Source organism: Xiphias gladius, chromosome 4, assembly GCF_016859285.1.
Source record: "Xiphias gladius isolate SHS-SW01 ecotype Sanya breed wild chromosome 4, ASM1685928v1, whole genome shotgun sequence".
Lineage (NCBI taxonomy): Eukaryota > Metazoa > Chordata > Actinopteri > Istiophoriformes > Xiphiidae > Xiphias > Xiphias gladius.
In genome coordinates, this window is record NC_053403.1 from 638,381 (window position 1) to 658,947 (window position 20,567).

Genomic DNA, 20,567 nt, shown 5'->3' on the forward strand with positions numbered 1-20,567 from the left:
CCTCCCACCCTTCTGGTTCTGACAGGGTTTTGCAGAGGTGAGGAAATGGCGAACATCTGGATTCGTGGTCAGTTCGGTGGCGCGGGTTTTAGACTGAGGACCTGTCCTCGCAGAGACGGTGGACGTTCGTGTTTCCAGGTTTTGTCTCGTCGATTGAACACAAATGATCTTTCTGCCTCTTAACCGTGACACGTCGGCTACACGTGCCTGCACGTTGCGTAACAGCGTGTTCTCTGCGTTGCATGTTTCACGTCCCTTTCCTCTGCGTCCTCAACCATTAAAACATCACTTCGGTAAAAACTGTTTGTTGTTTGGAGAATTCTACCTGTAATGACCGATGTTGAGTCCATTCTTCAAAACGTCAGGACTCACGCATTCGTTTGGTGAAGTATGCAGGACGCAAAAAGTTAAATTCACGTCTCTTTATTAAAATACGGCAGAGTCTTAAAGACTGAGGTTGCTCACGGAGCTCTGGGCCAGACTGTGCGTCCCTGACAAGCATACGGCATCCACATCAGTTCACGAGGTCTGAGAGTCTAGTCTCCCCCTGGTCCAGCAGGTATCAGGTTTAAACATAGTGAATAACATCATCTTCTTATTGGCTGAGACCTCCGTCACTCCTCAGGTACGTGCCTCCCTCATATGGACGTTTCACTCTGGACATGATGGACTCTCCCCATTTAACGACTTATCTGTAGAAAAAGACGAGACACGGGACCCAAGGACAGTTTTTCAAATTGTCCTGCCGTTTCCATATAAGGGGTCGTTTGTCACATATAGACAACCATGTGTCTTTGGGTTCCTTCTTTACAGAATAACACCTCTGTTTAGTTCAAGCACCTGAGTTTAATAGGCACCATCATCTGGTTTCTTTTAGTCTCATAGTAGGATAATATATAAAAACACATAAAAATAACCCTTCACCGAGGATGTAAAGTTCTTTAATCCTGTGTCTGAGCTTTGAGGTTCTGAAATGACTCGCCACGGCACCATAGAGGGTTCCGCAGCAGTTCAGGAACCATCGGTCTGGTTCTGCAGACTCCTCTTTCCTCAGAGTGTTCTCCTCAGAGGACAGCGGGCCCGAGTCTGCAGAGTCAGAGGGGCGGAAACACAGAAAACAGGCAGAGTCCAGTCCGGAGGCTCGCTGCTCTCAGAGGGAGGAGGAGGAAGAGTCCACACGGTCACCGAGCGCCTTTGTGTCCGCAGACGGAGCGAGCCTCCCCAGACAGCAGGCGTCGGCAGCCACCGCGCCCCGCTGGAGCCGCGGAGCATGGAGGATCCGGAGGGGGACGTTTATTAAACAGGAGACGGATGTGGCTGCTGTGTGAGGGGGAAGAAGGCAAACTTGAAGCAACAGAGAGAATCAAGGAGAAGAGGAGGAGTAACGGGGCGTTTCTGTGGCGAGAAAAGAAAGAAGTCTGGATCTCCAGACGCAGTATTGATCTGATCCACAAGACATCCGGAGCAAATGGAAGCCGCGGAGGGCAAGGCGTCGGGAACACCCGCCGGGGATCTTTGTTCACACCTCGGCCCGGCCGCTGCGGACATGTCGCAACGGATCAACGCAGAAAACTGCTACGAGATTCTGACAAAAGCCAAGAGCGAAGGCGCGGAGGGCGTGAAGGATCTGGTCTACCGCTACATGAGCGACCACTACCTGCAGGTGCTGCGGACTGCCGCCGTGTACGGCCGGCTGACGGTGGGGGAGAGAGAGCATATCCTGGCCCGGAGGATGGAGGGGAGGAAGCTGCTGGCGGTGGCCGAGAGCAGCGAGGCGTGCGACCGCGGCGGGAGCCGGGAGAACAGCCGGCCGCAGAGCCCGCTGCTGCCCGCCCCGGAGGACAGCACCCACCGGCGGGTGTTCTGCCTCCAGCCGGAGACTCGGCGGTGGGAGGTGCTGGCCCGCCTGCCGGAGGAGATCCCCGCTAAAGGCTCCGGGATGTGCACGTTGTTCAACTACCTGTTCGTGGCCGGGGGGATCGGGGCGCACGGGGACGGCCGCTCCAAGGCGTCGGACCGGGTCTTCTGCTACAACCCGCTGACCGGCCTCTGGAGCCAGATCCGCCCGCTGACCCAGCCCCGCTCCCAGCTCCGACTGGTCTCCATGGACGGCTACCTGTACGCCATCGGGGGGGAGTGTCTGTTCACGGTGGAGCGCTACGACCCGCGCGCGGACAGGTGGACTCCGGTGGCTCCGCTGCCCAGAGGCTCCTTCGCCGTCGCGCACGAGGCGACGTCCTGCGGCGGGGAGCTGTTCGTGTCCGGCGGCTCGCTCTTCTACCGCCTGCTGCGGTACGACTCCCGCCGCGATGAGTGGGAGGAGTGCCCGTTCAACGAGAGCCGGAGGCGGTCCACGGACATGGTGGCGCACCGCAGCCTCGTGTACCGCTTCGACGTGGACCGGGAGCGCGCGGGCGTGAGCGTGTACAAGTACAACACGGTGGTGAAGGTGTGGCACGGCGGCGCGTCCTTCCCGCTGGACAACCCGCTGCCCTTCCGCTGCGCGGTGCTCGGGGACCGGATCTACTGCGTCAACCGGAGCCAGACGCTGCAGTTCGAGGTGCGGGAGGAGCGGGAGGGCTTCCTGCCGGAGGTCCTGCCCTCCCCCGCAGAGGCCAGGGGAGCCCTGGTGCCCTTTGTCCTCTCTCTGAACCGGGACAAATGATGTATGCCAGGTCCAGGACTGGGCCTTGAGGCGTGGACCTGCCTTCCTCTTCCCCCGCTGTGCCTTTTTCTTTAACGGCTAAACTCCTGGTTTTTCCAGCTTTTCCCTGTGAGGGAGTTTGTTTTTTGGGTTTTTTTTTTCCACTCGTTGCTGCATGAAAGGCAGGATTCGTGGATGAACTGAGACGATTTAGATGCGGCCAGCTGCAGCAGAATATCTGGAGCAGCGGCTGTAAAACTGGAAGGTTGCTGGTTTGAAGCCCGGCTGCTCCTGGTGGAGGTGAACGAACGTTTGGGGACATTGGGTGCAGTTTTTACTCAGAGGCGAAAACATCTGGAGACACCGTCCTGACGCTTTGGTCCACGATCAGGTTCCAGACCCGATACCTGGAGATCATGACTTCTTTATCTAGACAAACACACCTGTTCTCCAGGAGCAGGGGGTTAGGGCCATAAAAATACCAGAACGCTGACACACACACACACACACACACACACACACACACACACACACACACACACACTGTTGAGTTTAGACTTTTAAAGCTGTGCCTGCTCCTCATCAAACAGCTAAAACAAACACACTCAGTTTTACCTGCCTATGAGATCATCCTCTCCAGTGTGACACCATCAGCTCTGTACCTGGGCCAGGTATGTTTGGCTCCGCCCCCTGCGAGTCCGACGCTCTTTAACACCAAAAAGAGCAAAATTAAAGACCAAGGGGGTCACAGGTCGCCCTGAAGGAATTCTGTAGTTATTATCATAATCATTTGATTCCAGTTGTGACACTAGCAAATGAAATCCCTTCGTCACCATTAAACCTCCTTATGATTCATGTGAAATCTTGAACTTGTAAGATCAAGATGAAAGTTGGATGGAACCAGAACCTTAAAGGGCTAAAACAAGTCAATGTGACGATTCTGAAACCAAATCGAGCAAATGTTGACGAGATGCGTCTCAATCTGCTCTTAAGGTTTTAACCAGTCGACTGATTCAACAATTAATGTTCGTAACGTCAGTGGAACGGTTTCCTCTATGACCGTAGTAAAACTAAAACAGACGCTTTGCTTCACTGAAATGAAACACGGAGGAAAAGTCCGCTCTTCCAGCTGCTTGAAGTCCTGTAGCAAGTCTCTTCTTTTCTTCGGTGCGGAAATTAACTCAGAAAACCTTTACTTTGACGAGGCGGAGCGGCGAATGTTTCCGCTTCCTGTGGCTGCAGTGGACTTCGGTCCTATTCTGGTCTTGTCAGAGTCAGCTCAATATAGATACACGTGAATAGAAGGAGCTATGAACCCAAGGAAACCTGAAGGCCGACGCCGGCACTTTTTCTTACTGTTTGGTTTTTCGTCCTTCTCTGGTTCCTACCTGGAATTTTTCATACCTGTACCTTGCATGGTTCAGGCAGCAGAACTGATGAAAAAATCAGAGCAAAAACAGAGTCCTATCACTATCGGTGCTTGGAGCCTTTAAAAGGCTCAGTAATTCCCTAAACCAGCTGCTCACAAACGTCTCTGCATTGATTTAGTCTTTGTTTAGCAGTTTTACTCTTTACTCCACGGGCACAGTTACGTTTTCTCTCAGCTGAAAGTCTGACGCCAAAGTACGAATCTGCCAGGACACAGACTCAGAGGGAAATGCCACAGCCGCCCGTAGAAAATGTGCAAATCCCTCAAAACCAACAAGTCCTCCAGCCCAAACCCTCTCCGTAGAACAGTTTGTGGGTGTAAACCTTAATGTGATACTGAGGAGGCATACGAGGCTTGGGTCCTGGCAGGTCGGCCCGTCCTGGAATGCACAGAGCTCTAATGCTCCGTATAAATATGCAGTTCGTTGTGTTTCCAAACACGAAGGAGTCTCGAGAGCCGCCTGGTGTCAGAGCTCTGAACGGAGGCAGTACACTGCTACCAGGTACCACAGAGGGACCTTCTGGGCTAGCGGGGACCCATTACTCAGCTTTATTCGACCGTGTTAAAACCGACCCCCACAACCTGGACATCACACCCAACGAGGTGTGACAAGCACTAGCACAGCTGACTGACAGAAAAGCCAGGGGCTCAGACCAGGTCTCTGCGGAGCACCTGAGGTTTGCAGGCCCAGAGTTTTACTGGCTTTATGAGCGCTGCCAGACTCTGTGTTGTCTGTTACTCCTGTGCCCATCGCCAAGGGCCAAGCCGGCGAGGCCAGTGTGGTATCCGCAGTCCCGGAGAGGATCCTGTTAGATCGCGTAGGTAAATATTTTGGCCCCGCAGACCAGTTTGGCTCCAAGGCTGAGCTCGGCACTGATTTGTCTGTTAGAGCGGGGGCTTGGTGCTCGTAATAAAACCGAAACCTGGAAACCCGGAAAGCTTTGACTCGCAGGAGTCAACGCTTTCCAGGCTCCGTTGACAGATGTGCTCGTCGACCGACTGATTCTCAGAACATCGATATTCTGCTGCTGTCGAATCCTGGTTCCAGTGTTGTACGATACCAGTCGCCGCCATGGTTAAATGTGTTGGGCCTCGTTGGTGTTGTATGTTTTTCTAATGGACGCTGAGTCCGACTCAACTGTTTCTCTATGTATAAACACAAATACAGTAGAAAAAGGAGAGAAATGAAACTGCGAGAAGAATAATAACAATGTTGACATGGAAAGTGAATGTAGAACAACTTGTTTTGTGCCTTTTTCATTAAAAGTCTGCGTTTGTCTGTACGTCACTGAAAACACGAGTAATTCAGTTGTTAACCTTTCTGTCAGACCTTTGCTCCCTGGTCTGCAGACATGAATGAGATACCGGTTTCAGCTGATTTCCTCCCTTTGTCTCTACACGATATATTAATAAAGTTATGTGACTGTCAAGCGTGTCGACTCATCACCGTCGCCGGGTTCGGGAGCCAAAAATCACAGTTTCTTCATGGAACAGGAGAATGACTGCATGTTAGCTGAGAGCTGATGTGTGTGGTTGTGTTTCATTACTTTACAGTCCAGGATGTTTAGGTCAACACACCGGAGTCCGGACCAGATGCTGAGGGTCTGCAGCGACGGGGGCACCTCAGGGTCACCGGAGTCAGTGTGAACATTTGTCATTTCTGGGGAAAATGTGACCAAACCTCTGAGTAGAAACCTCGTCTGTCCTCGACGCTCCAGCAGAGACCGAAACTGTCCTCAGGAGTCCAAACCAAACAGACTTACCCAGACCCGAGGACACACCTGCAACACAAACAGCACATACACCAACCACACAGTGGCTAACTGACCGATGACGACGCGGCACGATGCAGGGAGTTCTGGGATGTTTTGGTTCAGTTGTGTATTTTAAAAGCAGTGATTTTGTACGTTTCTGTTCAAATGTGACGTATCGGTGGGAAATCACCAGCGGTAACCAAGTGTTGTAGTATATTATCATTACACAGTATCATACTGGATCATTACTACTGATGCATGATTTTAATTTGAATGAGTTAAATAATCAATCGATATAATGCAGCATATTTTATGTCATATACTCATCGTAACGGTTCGATTAGTTTTAGTTTGTCTGGAGAACAAAATCCCCGGTTTGTGAGCGGAGCTCAAGTATTATGAGACAAAGTCACAATTTTATAAACGGTCGTGATATTATGTCTTTGAGCTGCAGGTCCTGAATGAAGCGAATCAGAAACCCTCCGACTCGTCTCCACAAACACAAGGTCAGTTCGGTTTCCACACAACAGGTTCAGGTCTCCCCGGAGATGGTTTCAGCACAGATCGTGGACTACGATGGCTCGCCTAAAGCATCCGAAACCACCGGGAAGGCCCAACGCCTCCCTGACCGATGCGAGCAGGGTTCGCAGAGGTCTGGCTCCCGCCCTGAACGCTGATGTTTTACTGGACAGATGTGCAGAGCTGAGGAGGAAACACTGCGACGCTGCAGCTTCGCGCTGCTCCATCAAGGTCTCAGTGCCGAGGACTCGGTGTAAACCTGATCTGCTCTCGTCTGCTGGTGCCCGGCTTTAGCGACGGCTGCTGAGCAGAGAGGATGCTGGGACGGACCGATCCCCCCCTTTACTCCCTCTACATGTGTGACTGTGTAGCCGCTCGACCCACAAACACAACAGTCAAACAGCAGTGGGACTGACCGCAAACGGGGACGAGACACGGGGACGACGTGTCATGATAATAGACTTCATGAGGACACCGTGACGGAGGACCTCTCAGCGGACACATGTGGAAAGGGTCTCCCGCTTTAAATGTCTGGGAAGCCACATCACTGAGGACCTCGCAGGCACAGCTAACACCCCCGCTCAGGTCCAGAAGGAACAGCAGCAGCTCTACCCCCCCAGGACCCTCAAAGACAGCGACTGCTCGTGTCCCTCTACCGCCGCGTCCTGACCTCCTGCGTCACAGCCTGGGGCAGAAGTTGATAATCGTACACCCCCCCAAATCAAAAAACAGGAGGGAACAGGGACTCTGCTGGGGACTATTCTCAGCGGCGGATTGATCCACGTTTGGTGCTGTAGTGAGTATCTGGGACTGGGGTGAGTATCTGGAGCAGCAGGTGTGTGTGTGTGTGTGTGTGTGTGACTGAGTCTAATTGAACTACACAGTGTGTGTGTGTGTTCGTGGTGATGAAGGACCATGTCACCCAGAGCCACAGTGTGAATCACTGATCTGTTTTAATAGTTTTGGGAAACAATGGAGCTCTGAGGCTCAGAGGAACCAGTACGGGTTAGTAGGAGACATTCAGAGTGTGTGTGTGTGTGTGTGTGTGTGTGTGTGTGTGTGTGTGTGTGTGTGTGTGTGTGTGTGTGTGTGTGTCAGTGTTCAGACAGCTTCACTGTGAACAGAGACTCATTCATATTTCATCTGCAGTGTGAGAGAGTTTAACAGTGAGCCAACAGTTAACACACACACACACACACACACACACACACACACACACACACACACACACACACACACACACACACACACACACACACACAGACTGGTATAATATCCTACATTGTTTGGGGTGGGGGGTGGGGGGACACCCTGCAGGCTGGACTCCATATGTGACTGGTTTATTAATATGTTGGGGGGCTGATACAGTTTTTAATCACATTGTAACAAGCTGCAGTTACAGTAACAGAGTATCAGTTACAGTAACAGAGTATCAGTTACAGTTTTGTTCTTTATGGTAAAATGGCTGCATTCATCTACATTTACAAAGAGCTTTACGGTGTCTGTCTCATTCACTGATGGTGCAGCATCAGGAGCATCGGGGGTTCAGACTCTTGGTCTCTGGAGGAACCAGGGATCGGACCAGGAACCAGATGCTGGACCACCACGCCTTAGCAGCGTCGTGTTCTTACCTTATTCTGATTAGTAAGTAGGTTTAAGACTGACCGGACTGGACACCCACCCTGCCACCAACCCCACCAACCCCACCAAAGACTCATGTTCCGACTGAAGAACGGGAAAAGTATTCCTTCATAATACGAAGATGAAGTTCAGGAAAAGAAAAGAGCGAAGACGTTTTCATCATGGCGGAACCCAAACGCTGCCACAGTAAGACCACATCTGCTGAGGAAGATCACGTCATACAATCGAAAGCTCCAGAACAGCTACTAAATGGACCCTGTGGTGAGATTTTTGTTTGTCAGCTGTTGTCTCCGAGGTCGAGACCGAACGTGGAACCTCGAACAAATCGCGGTCATTTTCAGCAACTGCTGCTCCCAAGTTTCATTCTTTCGTTAGCTTGGTGTTTTATTTATTTTCTGTTTTCTTTGCGCGTTTTTCGGTTGTTTTCACGGCAGCGGCTGCGTTAACGACTGAAATGAAACGATCGCGCTCGGAGAAATCACCTGGGTCCGTTGTGCACTGCTAGTTTAGCGTGAGCAAGGTGTCGGGTGCTGCTCAGACGGTGAAATCTGCTTCTCTTCCCCTTCTCCTGCAATTTGAAGAACTCTCCGACCCGTGTCCGCTGCCGCTGCCAACATCTTCACGAACCGTTTCCTTCCCCTCTGAGTTGCGGCAACAAACGGCGGCAGGATGATGTTTCCCAACTCGCAGCAACAGAAACGGTCTTTTTTGGTTAATTAAAACTTTGACAATGTGTATCTGTTTCTCATATTTTATTCCGTATTTCGGACGGGGCCGGTAGAATACGGCGCACATTTCCTGCCGATTGTCGAGGCTGGGGAGGTGATTTATTGTGTGTTGTTGTCAGAGTCGACCAGACCAAACACACAAGAAGCTGCTCCGGTTAACAGCAACGCAGTGAAGATCCCACTCAGGGACCGTTTACAAATAACTGCTGAAATACTTTTCATCAGTTTTCACCCACCGACGCTGCAGCTCCCGTCGCTTTGTCCTGCAGGTTATCCACAGAAAAGGGGCAACTGGACGTAAATTAGTGGAATATTTCCAATAAAGGTCGAAGCAATCTGGTACCAGTTAGGCTCCATCGGGGAAACGTAGACGGTGTTTGTTGTTATTGAGAACCTGCTCATTTTATCGGAGTCTTTAAGAAAAAACCAGAAGGTGATGCGGCAGCTTGAATCGCATTAAATAGTCACGTGACTGACGTTGGCGGTTGACCTGTAGGTTTCAGCTGCAGTGGAAGCTCCTTAGTTGGATCAAGAAATAAAAACACACTGACCAGACTGAGCAGCTTCAGACTGGACCTGGAGAATAAAGACACTCACTGGCACGTTTATGTTTGTCTTTGTAGGAAACTACTGACGTCTGTTTCACTGAGCTGCTGCATCATCATCATCATCACCACCACCATCAGGTTCTCATTAACAACAAACACTTTCTCCCTTTCCCTCACAACTGGGACCAAACTGTGAAGGCCTTTCTTGGAAATATCCTGGAAATTAACACTTAAATATCAACTCATTTTTAGGAAATTATGAGGAAAGTTTCCCAGAAACTAGCAACTCTGATGGGAATCTTGCGTTTATAAAAAGTGAAACACACCCTTCCTTTTCATACGGTCCCTAAGCGACAGCAGTGTCATTATGTCCTTCATTACATAACCTTATCGTCCCCGTCCGCACTGGCTGACTGATTTCTTTTGTGAAGAAAGTGGGAGGTTTCGAGATAAAACCACGTTTTTAAGGGTAAATGTGAGTTTCACGGTTCGGTTACAACAGAAACAGCAGCGTGTCTCACCTTTACAGATGCATCCTCTTCTGTGGTTTCACAAGGCTGCAGCTCCATGAGTCTCCAGACACCGACAGCAGCTGAGGGTTTCTGTTGAAAGAACCAGAACGGAGGCAGAAATCCAGCCAACTGTCGACCACACGGTCGATGCACAAGTGACCAGCAGTGGAATTTCCATCCTCTGGCTCCTTCACAGTTTGAGTGCTCGCTGTCTGTGAGTCTGTTCACAAAATTATTCAACTCTTTGTTTGCGGCTTCTGTGCATTTTACATAAAAAACCTCTTGGTAGTAAAACGTTTATTCTTGACATTTCAAATCCATGAAGAGATAAATCTGTTTACGGTAAATTCTGAGAATTAAACAGAAATCTTACATTAAAATGGCACATTCGAGGTAATAAAAATAAATTCATATATAACTAAAATATCACAGTAACAGGAAGAGGAAACAAAGTTCAAAGAAAATAAAAAGCAGAGGATGAGGAAATGAGGAAAGAAAAGCTAGAAGTGAAGAAATTTGCTCCGTTTTGAGGTGAAGATATTGGAGAAGTCAGTCGAGGTCACAGCGAGTTCAAAATGTAAATTAAATCCAGAGCTCTTCAGATCTTCAGTCCCCTTCGGTTCTTAATGAGCGCATGTAAAAAAAGAAAAAAGAAAAAAAAAGGCATTAAAAAAGCGTCTCAGCAGGCAAAAGTTCCAGGTTCTAATCCTGAAAATCATCTGTGAGCAGATTAAAGGGAGCAAAGCTGCTGCAGAGTGGAGTTGAACGGCTCCACCATCCGGCTGCAGACTTTTCTCAACGTTCGGAGTTCGTGTGAATCCGGCAGAAAAGAAAAGCTCTTCATTCTTTTCATTGCGTTTTCAGTTTCATGGGTTATCTGTAGGAAAATTGTTTTATTTTATTTTGAAGGTCTAAATGTTACCTCCCTCCGTGCTGCCAAGACAAACCAAAGAAATGCTGACTCCTTTTTAAAATCCTTATTTTGTTGAGTATATTGAGTCTAAAGGCACCAGCAACCAGCATGAAACACACACCACCTCTGTCCTGTGAAAACCATGTATCTCAATATGGGTGGTTTGGAATTTTTCAGAAAAATTGAAGGATTATTCCTTTATGGGTTGAGAAGGTTCTCCTGCTTTTTCAGGAAAATGAAGCATTTTAAAACCCGCTGGATCCTGAACGAGCGGGTGAAAACGGGGGGGAGGGGCATTTTGGAGATACACGGTTGTCGCAGGACAGTGACAAAATGCACGTTTTTAATCGGAGAACGTGTTTGCTAAAACCACCAAATGTCCATAAAAATGTGACCCCCCCCCCAAAGAGACGCAAAACGACCACAAAGAGACATAAGAGACGAGCCAACAAACAAAAATGAAAGATAAAGATAAAGATAAACAAAACGAGTGCAGCAAATTGTTTTGGTCTCATTTCTTGTCTTTTAAATCATCTGACAACCCCTGACACTTATCTTGTGACCCCCTCATTGAGAAACAAAGCTTTAAGCAACACAATATTACAAAATGTTTTACAGACTTGAGTCAAGTTTGGACTCTCAGATACTTGCAGACCTCGAGCTCAGCTCCAGTGAATTTGGACTCAACAGGAAGTCTCTAGTCCACAACAATCGGCTCCACAGATGAACTCACCGGACGTCCTCACATGGTGAATGACGAGCCGTTGTCGCTAGATCCATCCACCGAGCGGCGAGTGGACACATAGATCTCTGAGGTGACCCTGGAGAAGCGGCGTGGGGTGATGTACCTCTTCCCCAGACACCAAAGGTCCTGGATGATCCTTCTGAAGTGGTTCCTGAACTTCACCCCGACAAAGGCGTACAGCACCGGGTTCAAGCAGCAGTGCAGGTAGGCGATGGTCTGCGTCACCGTCTTGACCACCTGCAGGGCGTCCGAGGCTTCACACGTCTGCTGCTGGAACATGTTGACGGTGTCGTAAAACAGCGCGATATTGTAGGGCAGGTGGCAGGCGATGAACACCACCACCACGGCCAGCACCACCCGCACTGCCTTGTGCCGCTCGAAGTTTCTGGCTCTCAGCAGCGTGACGATGATGGCGGAGTAGCAGAAGATCATGATGAGCAGCGGCAGAAAGAAGCCCACAGCCAGCTGGGTGCTGGGTATGGCCACCTTGGTCTTCCAGGCCGCGCTGTCGTCCATGAACCTAAACTCGCACACGTACTGTGGAGGCCTGGAGGTCCGATTCTTCTCCTCTCCCTCGTACACGGAGGCGTCGCTGATGTGGATCAGATTCTTCTCCTCTCCCTCGTACACGGAGGCGTCGCTGATGTGGGTCAGATTCTTCTCCTCTCCCTCGTACATGTAGGCGTCCCTGATGTGGGACGGCTCGTACCAGTTGTAGAAGTAGAAGGTGGGAACAGACAGCAGAAAGGCGAGGGTCCAGACGACGACGCAGATGAGGCGGCTGTAGGGCAGCGAGCGCAGCCTGAAGCTGCGGCGGGCCTGGACGATGGCGATGTAGCGGTCGGAGCTGATGCAGGCAAGCAGCAGCATGCCGCTGTACAGGTTCACGCTGTAGGAGCCACGCAGCAGCTTGCAGGCCACCGGCCCCATCGACCACGCCGAAAGCTCGTTGTAGACGATGAGCGGCAGCGCCACCACGAACAGCAGGTCTGCGATGGCCACGTTGAGCAGGTAGACGTCAGTCATGGACTTGGTCCTCTTGTAGAAGGCGTAGGTGAGGATCACCAGACTGTTCCCCACCAAGCCCAGGATGCAGATGATGGAGTTGACGTACGGACCGACCACCAGCTCCACGCTGTGGTTGTTCTGGTAAGAACAAGGTCCAACAATGTCGTAGTCAAAATCAGTGTCATTATATCTGTGATCTGATAGGTTGAGCATTAATCCATCCTCCTGGAAGTCCATCCTGTCGTTCTTCTGCTGTAAACAACGAACAGAGAAAACATTAAACTGTGCGGTGATGATTTCTGATCATTTCTGTTCATTCACTTGTTTCATATGATTGTCGTTGCACATTGGTAAAATTAGTCGTCGAAATGTTGCAAAAGATGCAGCTGTTCAGGACTGACAAGGGGATAACAGAATAAGTACACACAAGACTCAGGAGGACGTTTGGTGAAGGGTATGGTCCGTTTTCAGACACTAAAGAGTCAAATTGTTCTTCTCTACTGAAGGACTGCACTTCGGTTTCGTGCAGATAACGTGGAAGAAAAGCAGCAACACTTCCTTGGTTTCGTGTAAAATGTATGTTAAGGTGTTCCCGTTCAGAGGCACAAAACACGAGAGAAGGGAATGGAAATCTAAACAAACAGCTGCTGAGCCTGCTCATCACGGCAGCCGACGAAATTGCTTCTGAAATGTAACGTCTGGGGACAGCTAGTTGACATTAATCGAGTTTCTGTTTAGATTAAGCAAAGATTTTAAAGGAATTTCCAGAAAATTGGCAAAAGAAAATGCAAATTAATGCATGTTTATTATTATCAGGAGTAGACTGCTTCAAAATCCACCAACTTCACAATAAAATTGATGTCTAAAATTTGAGACAAACATCTGGTCGAATCAATTCTCCAGTCGCTGCCATTGAACCACCGCAGAAGACAAAGACTGGAAACAGGTACAAATAGCCAAATAGTCCAGCACATAAACAAACCAGCTGTTTCCCGTCTTTATAGTAAAGCTTCATGCATACTCTACAGGCAAGAAGAAGTCGAACACTGGCACTGAAAGGAGGTGAATCCGTAGCTGCAGGGTTTGTAAATGAGCTCCTGGTCAGAAAAACAGGAGACCTCGGTTTGATGATCCGAGTCCCAGCACATCAGAAATGCAGCAGGAGTCTTTTGAATATTTGCCATTAAAACTTAAAAGTCGATCACAAACCTTTGAGGAAGTCAGTGGAGAAAGTCTAGATCGGCGTTATGATCACCAGTTTACTGGTGGAACTGGTTTACTGTCGGGGAGCAGCATTTTTTTTTCTGTCGGCTGCCGTCAGTTGACGCAGCATCATTTAAAGACACAGTGAAATAAAAATACATAAAACACAACATACGGTTTGTAAAAAAATCTCTAAAGGGTCTAGATGGAAGTTTTCTCTGCCAAGACAGGAGGTCTGAGGACAGACTGGACGCTACAGTGACAGGACAGACCGGGGCTAGCTGGTTAGCATGCTAACTTCAGTAGAAGAAAAGAAGAGATAGAAACAGAAGAAAAACCAGAGTCAACATTGGCGTTGCCGTCCACCGCTGGAGGCAGCTGTTGGCGAGTGAAGGAGGGAAGTTTGATGCTGAACTCGCAACGTTTCTTCCAGACTGGTGAGTAAACAGCTGTTAAAGCTAACGTCGGCTAATGTTCGCTACGTAGCAAAAAATGAGATAAAGCAGCTTTAAGTTGTTTAATATCAAAATCCTTCTCTTTCCTCCACCTGTAAAAAAAGTACAATATATTTGATGACTTTTCCATCTGTAACTTTCAATTTCATCATGACTTGGGAGGTTTATATGATTTTATGCAATTACATGTCATTTGGGGGAAGTGATACCATGGGTTACATTAGTCTCAGCACATTGTTACTCATTTAACAAATGTGCCCCCCTACATTAAAACTGTCCCACCCAGTTCTCAAAGTTTCTGAACTCGCCCCTGAAAATTTGAATTCTTCTGCCTGTACACAGCTTCATTTAAAGGATTTCCAGCAGAACGCATCTGTAAACCAAACGATAAAAGTCATAAAATCCTTTAAGACCTCAATCAGAAACATCAGTGACACAGTTTACAGCCTCCACAGTTCATTTGGGACAGAAACAACTGTTCTTCACTTTGACTTTCTCCAGGTTTTATTCAGCCTGATGTCAAAAGCATAAAACAAATCGACAGTAGATACTTAAATGACACGAAACTGGTACAAACGTCAAAGTGTTTGAATGTTGGTGCAACGGAGGTCGTGAGTTTCTTCTGCTGGTAGAGTCGAGGTTTCAGATGAAAATTGTGGTCGATGGAGGTGGTGGTTGTGTGAATGTGAAAATTCGTCTCGTGTCTGAACAATGAGAGGAAGTTTGCAGAAAAAGAGGTCATTTCAGCCCCAAACACCGAGTGACCCAGTTCATAGGTAATCTGGGGTTTCTTCTCCTCTCTGAGGTTTAAATGACAGTCGATCAGTCGTCGGGAGGATTTGAAGGCTTTTACATCAGTGGGAGAAGAAAATTACTTAATATTTACTCTTGTCACATTTAATATTTACTCAATATTGTGTATAAATGTTCATTTACTTAAATGGTAGTTATGTTTAGAATGGACTCTCTTGATCTTCTTGAAGAAACAGAATGAAGGAAACAAAAAAGATCATTTATCTAAAGTAAAAACTCCCTTTGGATAAAGTCTTTAACATTGGGTGGAAACAAGAGGTGTACCTAATAAAGTGACCACTGAGTTTTCAGTAGAGATATTTACTGTTTTGCATATGTTCCATATGCAAAGAAAATACATAGTGAGGTTTGTCATCCAGTAGTAGTGTAGCGTGTGTGTGTGTGTGTGTGTGTGTGTGTGTGTGTGTGTGTGTGTGTGTGTGTGTGTGTGTGTGTGTGTGTGTGTGTGTGAGGGAATGAGAGGCAGATGAAGCACTGTGGCTAAAAGCTCTGTACGTATAAATGCAGCCAATTGAATATGATCTGGTTTGTTGACACCGCAACAGAACGAAGCTAAAAATTAAATTCACGCACCGTCCTACTGTATTTCTTCAAATGTCTGAGTGTAAATGTGATGGTATAACTTACATATATCAGCCTTGCAATTATTTGGTTTTCACTGTCAGATTTGGTAAAGGCCAGTCTGCTTGATAATCCTTTTTTTTTATACACATCACCGAAGTTTATGTAAAAAAAGAGTGAACGTTTTTTGGGTTTGGTTGGGTTTTTTTGGCCACATCCTGATTTTTATGTTCTGTTTGGATGTGGTCAGTGATTTCACCGTTTACCTGGACTAAACACAGGACACAGGCAGGTTTGAACGAGGTGAAACAGACTCTCGTGCCAGACTGAGGCTGCAGATGGAACCTGGTCTTAAAGAGAAATGTAGGGATTGTGTAAAACGCTGGCAGTTCCTCAAACACCTCATGTTCCTGCTGTTTACTTCTGCTTGCTGGACATCAAGAAGAGATCAGACTGGACAACATCAGCTCGGTTTGTCCTCTCTGACTTCCCTTATTTCAAATGTCACGAAGTAAAGATAAGAACGATTTTTTTGACTTCCTCTTAATCACAGGACTTAGCCATCAGCCGATCGCAACCACAGACCGGGACTGGGATTCCCTTAAAAACTGGACTGAACACCTTCAGGATGAAGTGGGGGGGGGCGGCAGGACTGGATTTGCTTCAGCCTCAGCCCTTTCACACAGTGTTATTTTATATTAACGGATATTTATTACTGACGCATTGAGGTGGATTTTAATGTTCCTCTAGTGTCTCAGCAGGTTTAGGTGGAGAAACTTTACTTTATATTCTGTTGGGTGATTTAATCTTCAACAGTTGGTCACATTTTGTTTGTAAAATCTTCATCTATAAATAAATGTAGTGCAATAAAAAAATTGAGATTTCCCTTTGAAATGTAGTGAAGCAAAAGAATGAAGCAGCTTAAAATGGAAATAGACAAATCTGTGATTCTGAAACAGAAAAATCAAAGTGAGTTGACTACAACAGAAGACAGAACATTTTAACCCACGGATAAAATAATGAAAACTGGTTTAAAACGAGCTTGTTTTCGTCATTTTTACCATATTGCTCTGATGTCGACGTACTGGCTGGAGAGAAGACTCACTTTTGTCACTTAGGAAGTTGGTTACACTGATATGAATGTTTTCGTATTAATTTCTTGATTTGGTTTTGCCGTCATGTGACATGAGGCACTTTAAAAAAAAAAAAAAGGACAATTTCAAGTTTATCGGTCTGCAACTAAAGCCCCCTGGTACCTCCAGAGAATTATAGAAACCGCCACATTTTGAGATGTCAATTGGATTCAACAGACTCTGTTCAATTAAAAATTTACAGATTTGACAGGAAAATAAAAAAGTGAAGAAGTCACAGCTCTCAGATAGCGAAGAGTGAAAGAGAGAAAAAAGACAGAAGCGGACCAAGAGTCTCAGGTTTTACTGCAGGAGTCAACATTTAACCAAAGCAAAAAGAAGAAGAAACGAAAAAAAACAAAAACAAAAAACAATAAAAGTAAAAAGGAAAATGATTAATTAAAAGCAGGACTCACAGGTTTGCTGCTGGTTCCTTTGTGGCTTGTACAGGTGATGAGGAGGAAACAAGGCAGCCGCTCAACATTGATCAGACGATGAAAAAGCTGCAGACAGAAATGAAATACGTGTGTGTGTGTGTGTGTGTGTGTGTGTGTGTGTTTCTGAAACCTCTAAATCGGTTCTTCCTCTTTTGAGCCGAACTCGTATCTGGTTGAGCAGCGATTATTCTGCTCGTCTTTCCTTTGGTCTTGAATGTCTCATCTTCACGCCGACGTGGTTTGAATTAAAAGTTAAAACAACACAGAGACGCCAGAGCAGCTGAGTGGTTGTGTGTTTGCAGAGTTTAAGTGTCGGTGTGTCGTCATTCTAGCAGAGCGTGAGTAGATACAGATCACACGTATGTACGAGGCTCCTGCCCGAGATCTGAACGTTTCTATTGAAACAGGTTCGTGGAATGAAATCAGTGTGAAGTCCTTTCATCACTGCTGTTAAAGACAGAGTCCCACGATGCCTCCTACATGTTCAGAATTAAACGATATGATTTTTATTTCATTCTCAGTCGAATTTCAGACACATCGTTTAGTTTTCTAGCAAGGCCGCGATAGACTATACAAGCATGAAATTTAGATCTTCATTTCATATTTAATAGGCTGCACCTCTCATTAGTGGGTAGCACTTTATTTTAACCCCCATATCTGTTTCCATTCAGTCAATCTGTCCCATGAAAAGCTGCTGAACCAGCTGTGACCAGCTCCTGTTCTCAGCGTAGCTGTGGATGTACAGACAACCGTCACTGGGTCACTGTGATACTGTAGGAAACTTAAAAACAGGAAGATTCTGAATGGAGTTCTGCAGCCTCCTTTACCCCTGGTTTCTAAGTGGATTTCTGGAGCTTTGTTCTGGAGGGACATCAGAGATCATGATGTCCTCAGGAAGTGGACATCTCACTGAATGTGTGTGAGAGTTAGGACGTGTGGGATTTTTGAAATGTGTAAAAGCCCTGAAGGTTTCTGGGAGGTCACTGAGATGCTCAAAAATGGAAGCTAACATCTCTGTAGGCAGTATGCCAGACTTTCAAAATAATAGCCCAGATGCTGTTACTGGATTGCTAAAATATCACCAGGGTGTGTCTGGTAGTTGCTACGCTGTGGCCTTGTTGGTCACAGGGAAATTAGTCCATGGTAGGTGATCGCTGCCAGTGCATACACGCTCCTGGTTAGGTGACTTCTAGGAGGCTGATAAGGCCTTACTGGGTTGTACCATTCATTTTCAAACTGGTGTTTTTACTGGATTGGTAAAACGTGGCTACGAGGTTCATAGGATGCTCTCAAGTGAAAGTTTATGTTGAGACAATTATCAAAACCCTCAACAATACTGCAGAAAACAAGCTCTCAATACAAATCAATTTATTTGCTCAGTGAAAATGTACAGATTTAAATATTGACGATACAAAGAGGTGCAGGATGGGAAAGCCTAGAGCGAAGCATGATGGGAGAGTCAGGCCACCTCCTCCATGTAATCAGCTCCACGACTCTGACTGAGCTGAGAGACGCTCAGGTCCTGAGTGGTTTCGTCGAACTGCAGAACAGAACAAACACCAACAGGTGGTTTAAATGAAAGATCGGAACCTTAACCTGGAGATGTGAAGGACCCCGGAGGTTTGATCACCTTGTCGCTGTTGTCGGGTCCCTCGATGGAAACTTCCTCGATCTCTTCACCGATACTCAGCTCGCTCTTAGAGAAATCTGACCGATGACTGAAATAAAAAATGAAATACTTCTTTACTTTCCATCGGTGTTGAGATCGATTTCCTTCCTTCCAGACAGCTGCTGGTTTCGCTTAATTTCTATGAAAATCAACCTGCAGAGAGGTCATCCATCAGTCGGTCGACAGAAGATTAACCTACGGCTACTCTGATCATCCTCTACTCATTTACTGGTTCCAGATTCTCATTTTGGACTGCTGGTCGGACAAAACACACGTTACCACCATGAAAAATGTCACTTTAGCACAGTTTCAGAGACATCAATTGAAAAAATAATGCAAAGATGAATCGTTCATGAAAATCAATGTTAGCTGCAGCCCTAAATCCAGCGCAGTCAGTGTTTTGGAAGCTTTATCTTCGGTCAACGTTACGTTACCGTCGAGTGATGATGCAGTTGAAAGACTGTTTGAAGGACACTGACATATGAGAACACCGTGATAACGTAAGAAAACACACCAAAAAAAAGGTTTTATCCATATAAGTACATGTTTGACCCTTGAATATTAAAGGAAGACAAAGTCAAACCCTACCACAGCCCTCGAAGAAGTGAGAACTGACCAAAACTGTCCTCGATTCCCACAAACGTTTCAGTGCAAGAACGGGCTCTTCTCACTTCCCTCTATATTTAATCTGTAGAAATCCTCGAGGCTCTCAGATTCCCCTCCTACATTTGACGTTTTATTTAATTAGACCTAAGACGCCCGGCAGATGGGAATGTGTTAGCACCAGTCAGTCACAGCTTCTTTTCTCTGTTCTCTCTGAACCGGACCGTTTACGCCACCGGACATTTTGTTCTCAGGATTCATCTGTTCATTCACTAAAGAGTAAGGAAAGGAGGAGGAAAATAGACCCTCCAAGGTAACGAGCTTACAACAAACACACAGTCAACATATTGTTGACAGTTTTAAAGAACATATCTACTTTTAATCTTCTTTTGAGTCGCTCTTGAAAACTCACTTTTGTCATAAGACTTGTTCGCGTATTTGAATTCAGCTATGTGTGAGTTTGTGCGTGTACTTGTCCGTCTCTATGCAGTATATATGTACTGGATGTATTTATACATGTGTGTGTACAGATGTGTTTTTTTTTTTCAATTTTGTCCTTTGTTCACTGTTTTAACTTGAATTCTTTGATTGCCTTCTCTCTGGCCTTTGTAAAGCACTGACTGTGACATAAATAAACTTTGCTCTTATGTTTTATTATTGAGAAGCAGTAACCTGTCTCCTGACTGTGTGTCAACCAGGTCTCTGACAGAGCAGCTGCTGTAAAACTGGGCGGTGACACACACATATAATAAGCTACGATAGCTTCCTCGCTTTCGGACTCTCCAGCTCCGTTTTGCTTCGGGTCATCGACGCAAATTTATGCGTCCAAGTTCGCCAACGTTGAACTTGAAAGTCAGACATTCATGTGGATTTAGCTCCCCACCGGCAAACGTTCAGTTCAGTTTTAAACTGACTGAACGTACAGTTGACTAAATGGTGAACGTGACGGATCAACGTGAACTACAACATGTTAAATGTAACAGTACATAGTCAGTCTTACCTGTTAAAGTCGTCGTCATATTCAACATCGTCATCTGTGGAAACAAAGTTTTATGTTTACATACTGACCGTCAACGACAAAATGGGGACTTTAGAGTAAAGTCTTACAGCAATGACACGATGGTCCTGATCAGTGCAGACGTTACGTTAAAGGTTTAAATCTAAAGACATGTCTCGGTTCTAGTTTTCGTTTCTGTGGGGTTTTAACACAAGATATTATCCGGATCTGTGAAAGATAAATACCAGAAGTCGACGT

At 46.7% G+C, this 20,567-nt stretch overlaps 3 protein-coding genes across 9 annotated transcripts in view; 1 reads left to right on the forward strand and 2 right to left on the reverse strand.

Annotated features, from left to right (window-relative positions):
* The first annotated feature begins 1,167 nt into the window (after positions 1-1,167).
* LOC120788635 (kelch repeat and BTB domain-containing protein 11-like) lies at positions 1,168-5,483 on the forward strand. The gene has a single exon (XM_040124572.1). The coding sequence runs from the start codon at positions 1,469-1,471 to the stop codon at positions 2,663-2,665; it is 1,197 nt and encodes a 398-aa protein (XP_039980506.1). The 5' UTR covers positions 1,168-1,468; the 3' UTR covers positions 2,666-5,483.
* Positions 5,484-10,956: 5,473 nt separating this feature from the next.
* On the reverse strand, positions 10,957-17,104 carry ccr6a (chemokine (C-C motif) receptor 6a). The gene is made up of 2 exons (XM_040124569.1): positions 17,020-17,104; positions 10,957-12,693 (listed from the first exon to the last, which is right to left on the reverse strand). The coding sequence occupies exon 2, from the start codon at positions 12,676-12,678 to the stop codon at positions 11,431-11,433; it is 1,248 nt and encodes a 415-aa protein (XP_039980503.1). The 5' UTR covers positions 12,679-12,693; positions 17,020-17,104; the 3' UTR covers positions 10,957-11,430.
* A 1,287-nt stretch (positions 17,105-18,391) lies between these two features.
* Positions 18,392-20,567, reverse strand: part of cep43 (centrosomal protein 43) — a 27,190-nt gene continuing 25,014 nt past the window's right edge. For all 7 annotated transcript variants that reach the window (XM_040124546.1, XM_040124545.1, XM_040124548.1 and 4 more), the window contains 3 exons: positions 20,313-20,346; positions 18,671-18,758; positions 18,392-18,580 (listed from right to left, as the gene is read on the reverse strand). In XM_040124546.1, coding sequence (XP_039980480.1) covers positions 18,500-18,580; positions 18,671-18,758; positions 20,313-20,346 — 203 coding nt within the window. In that variant the 3' untranslated portion in view covers positions 18,392-18,499. The remainder of the gene's footprint in view (positions 18,581-18,670; positions 18,759-20,312; positions 20,347-20,567) is intronic.

What these genes read in the sequence shown, in the direction of transcription:
- LOC120788635 (XM_040124572.1), top strand. Translation starts at nt 1,469, where the DNA reads ATGGAAGCCGCGGAGGGCAAGGCGTCGGGAACACCCGCCGGGGATCTT.
- ccr6a (XM_040124569.1), bottom strand. Translation starts at nt 12,678, where the DNA reads ATGGACTTCCAGGAGGATGGATTAATGCTCAACCTATCAGATCACAGA.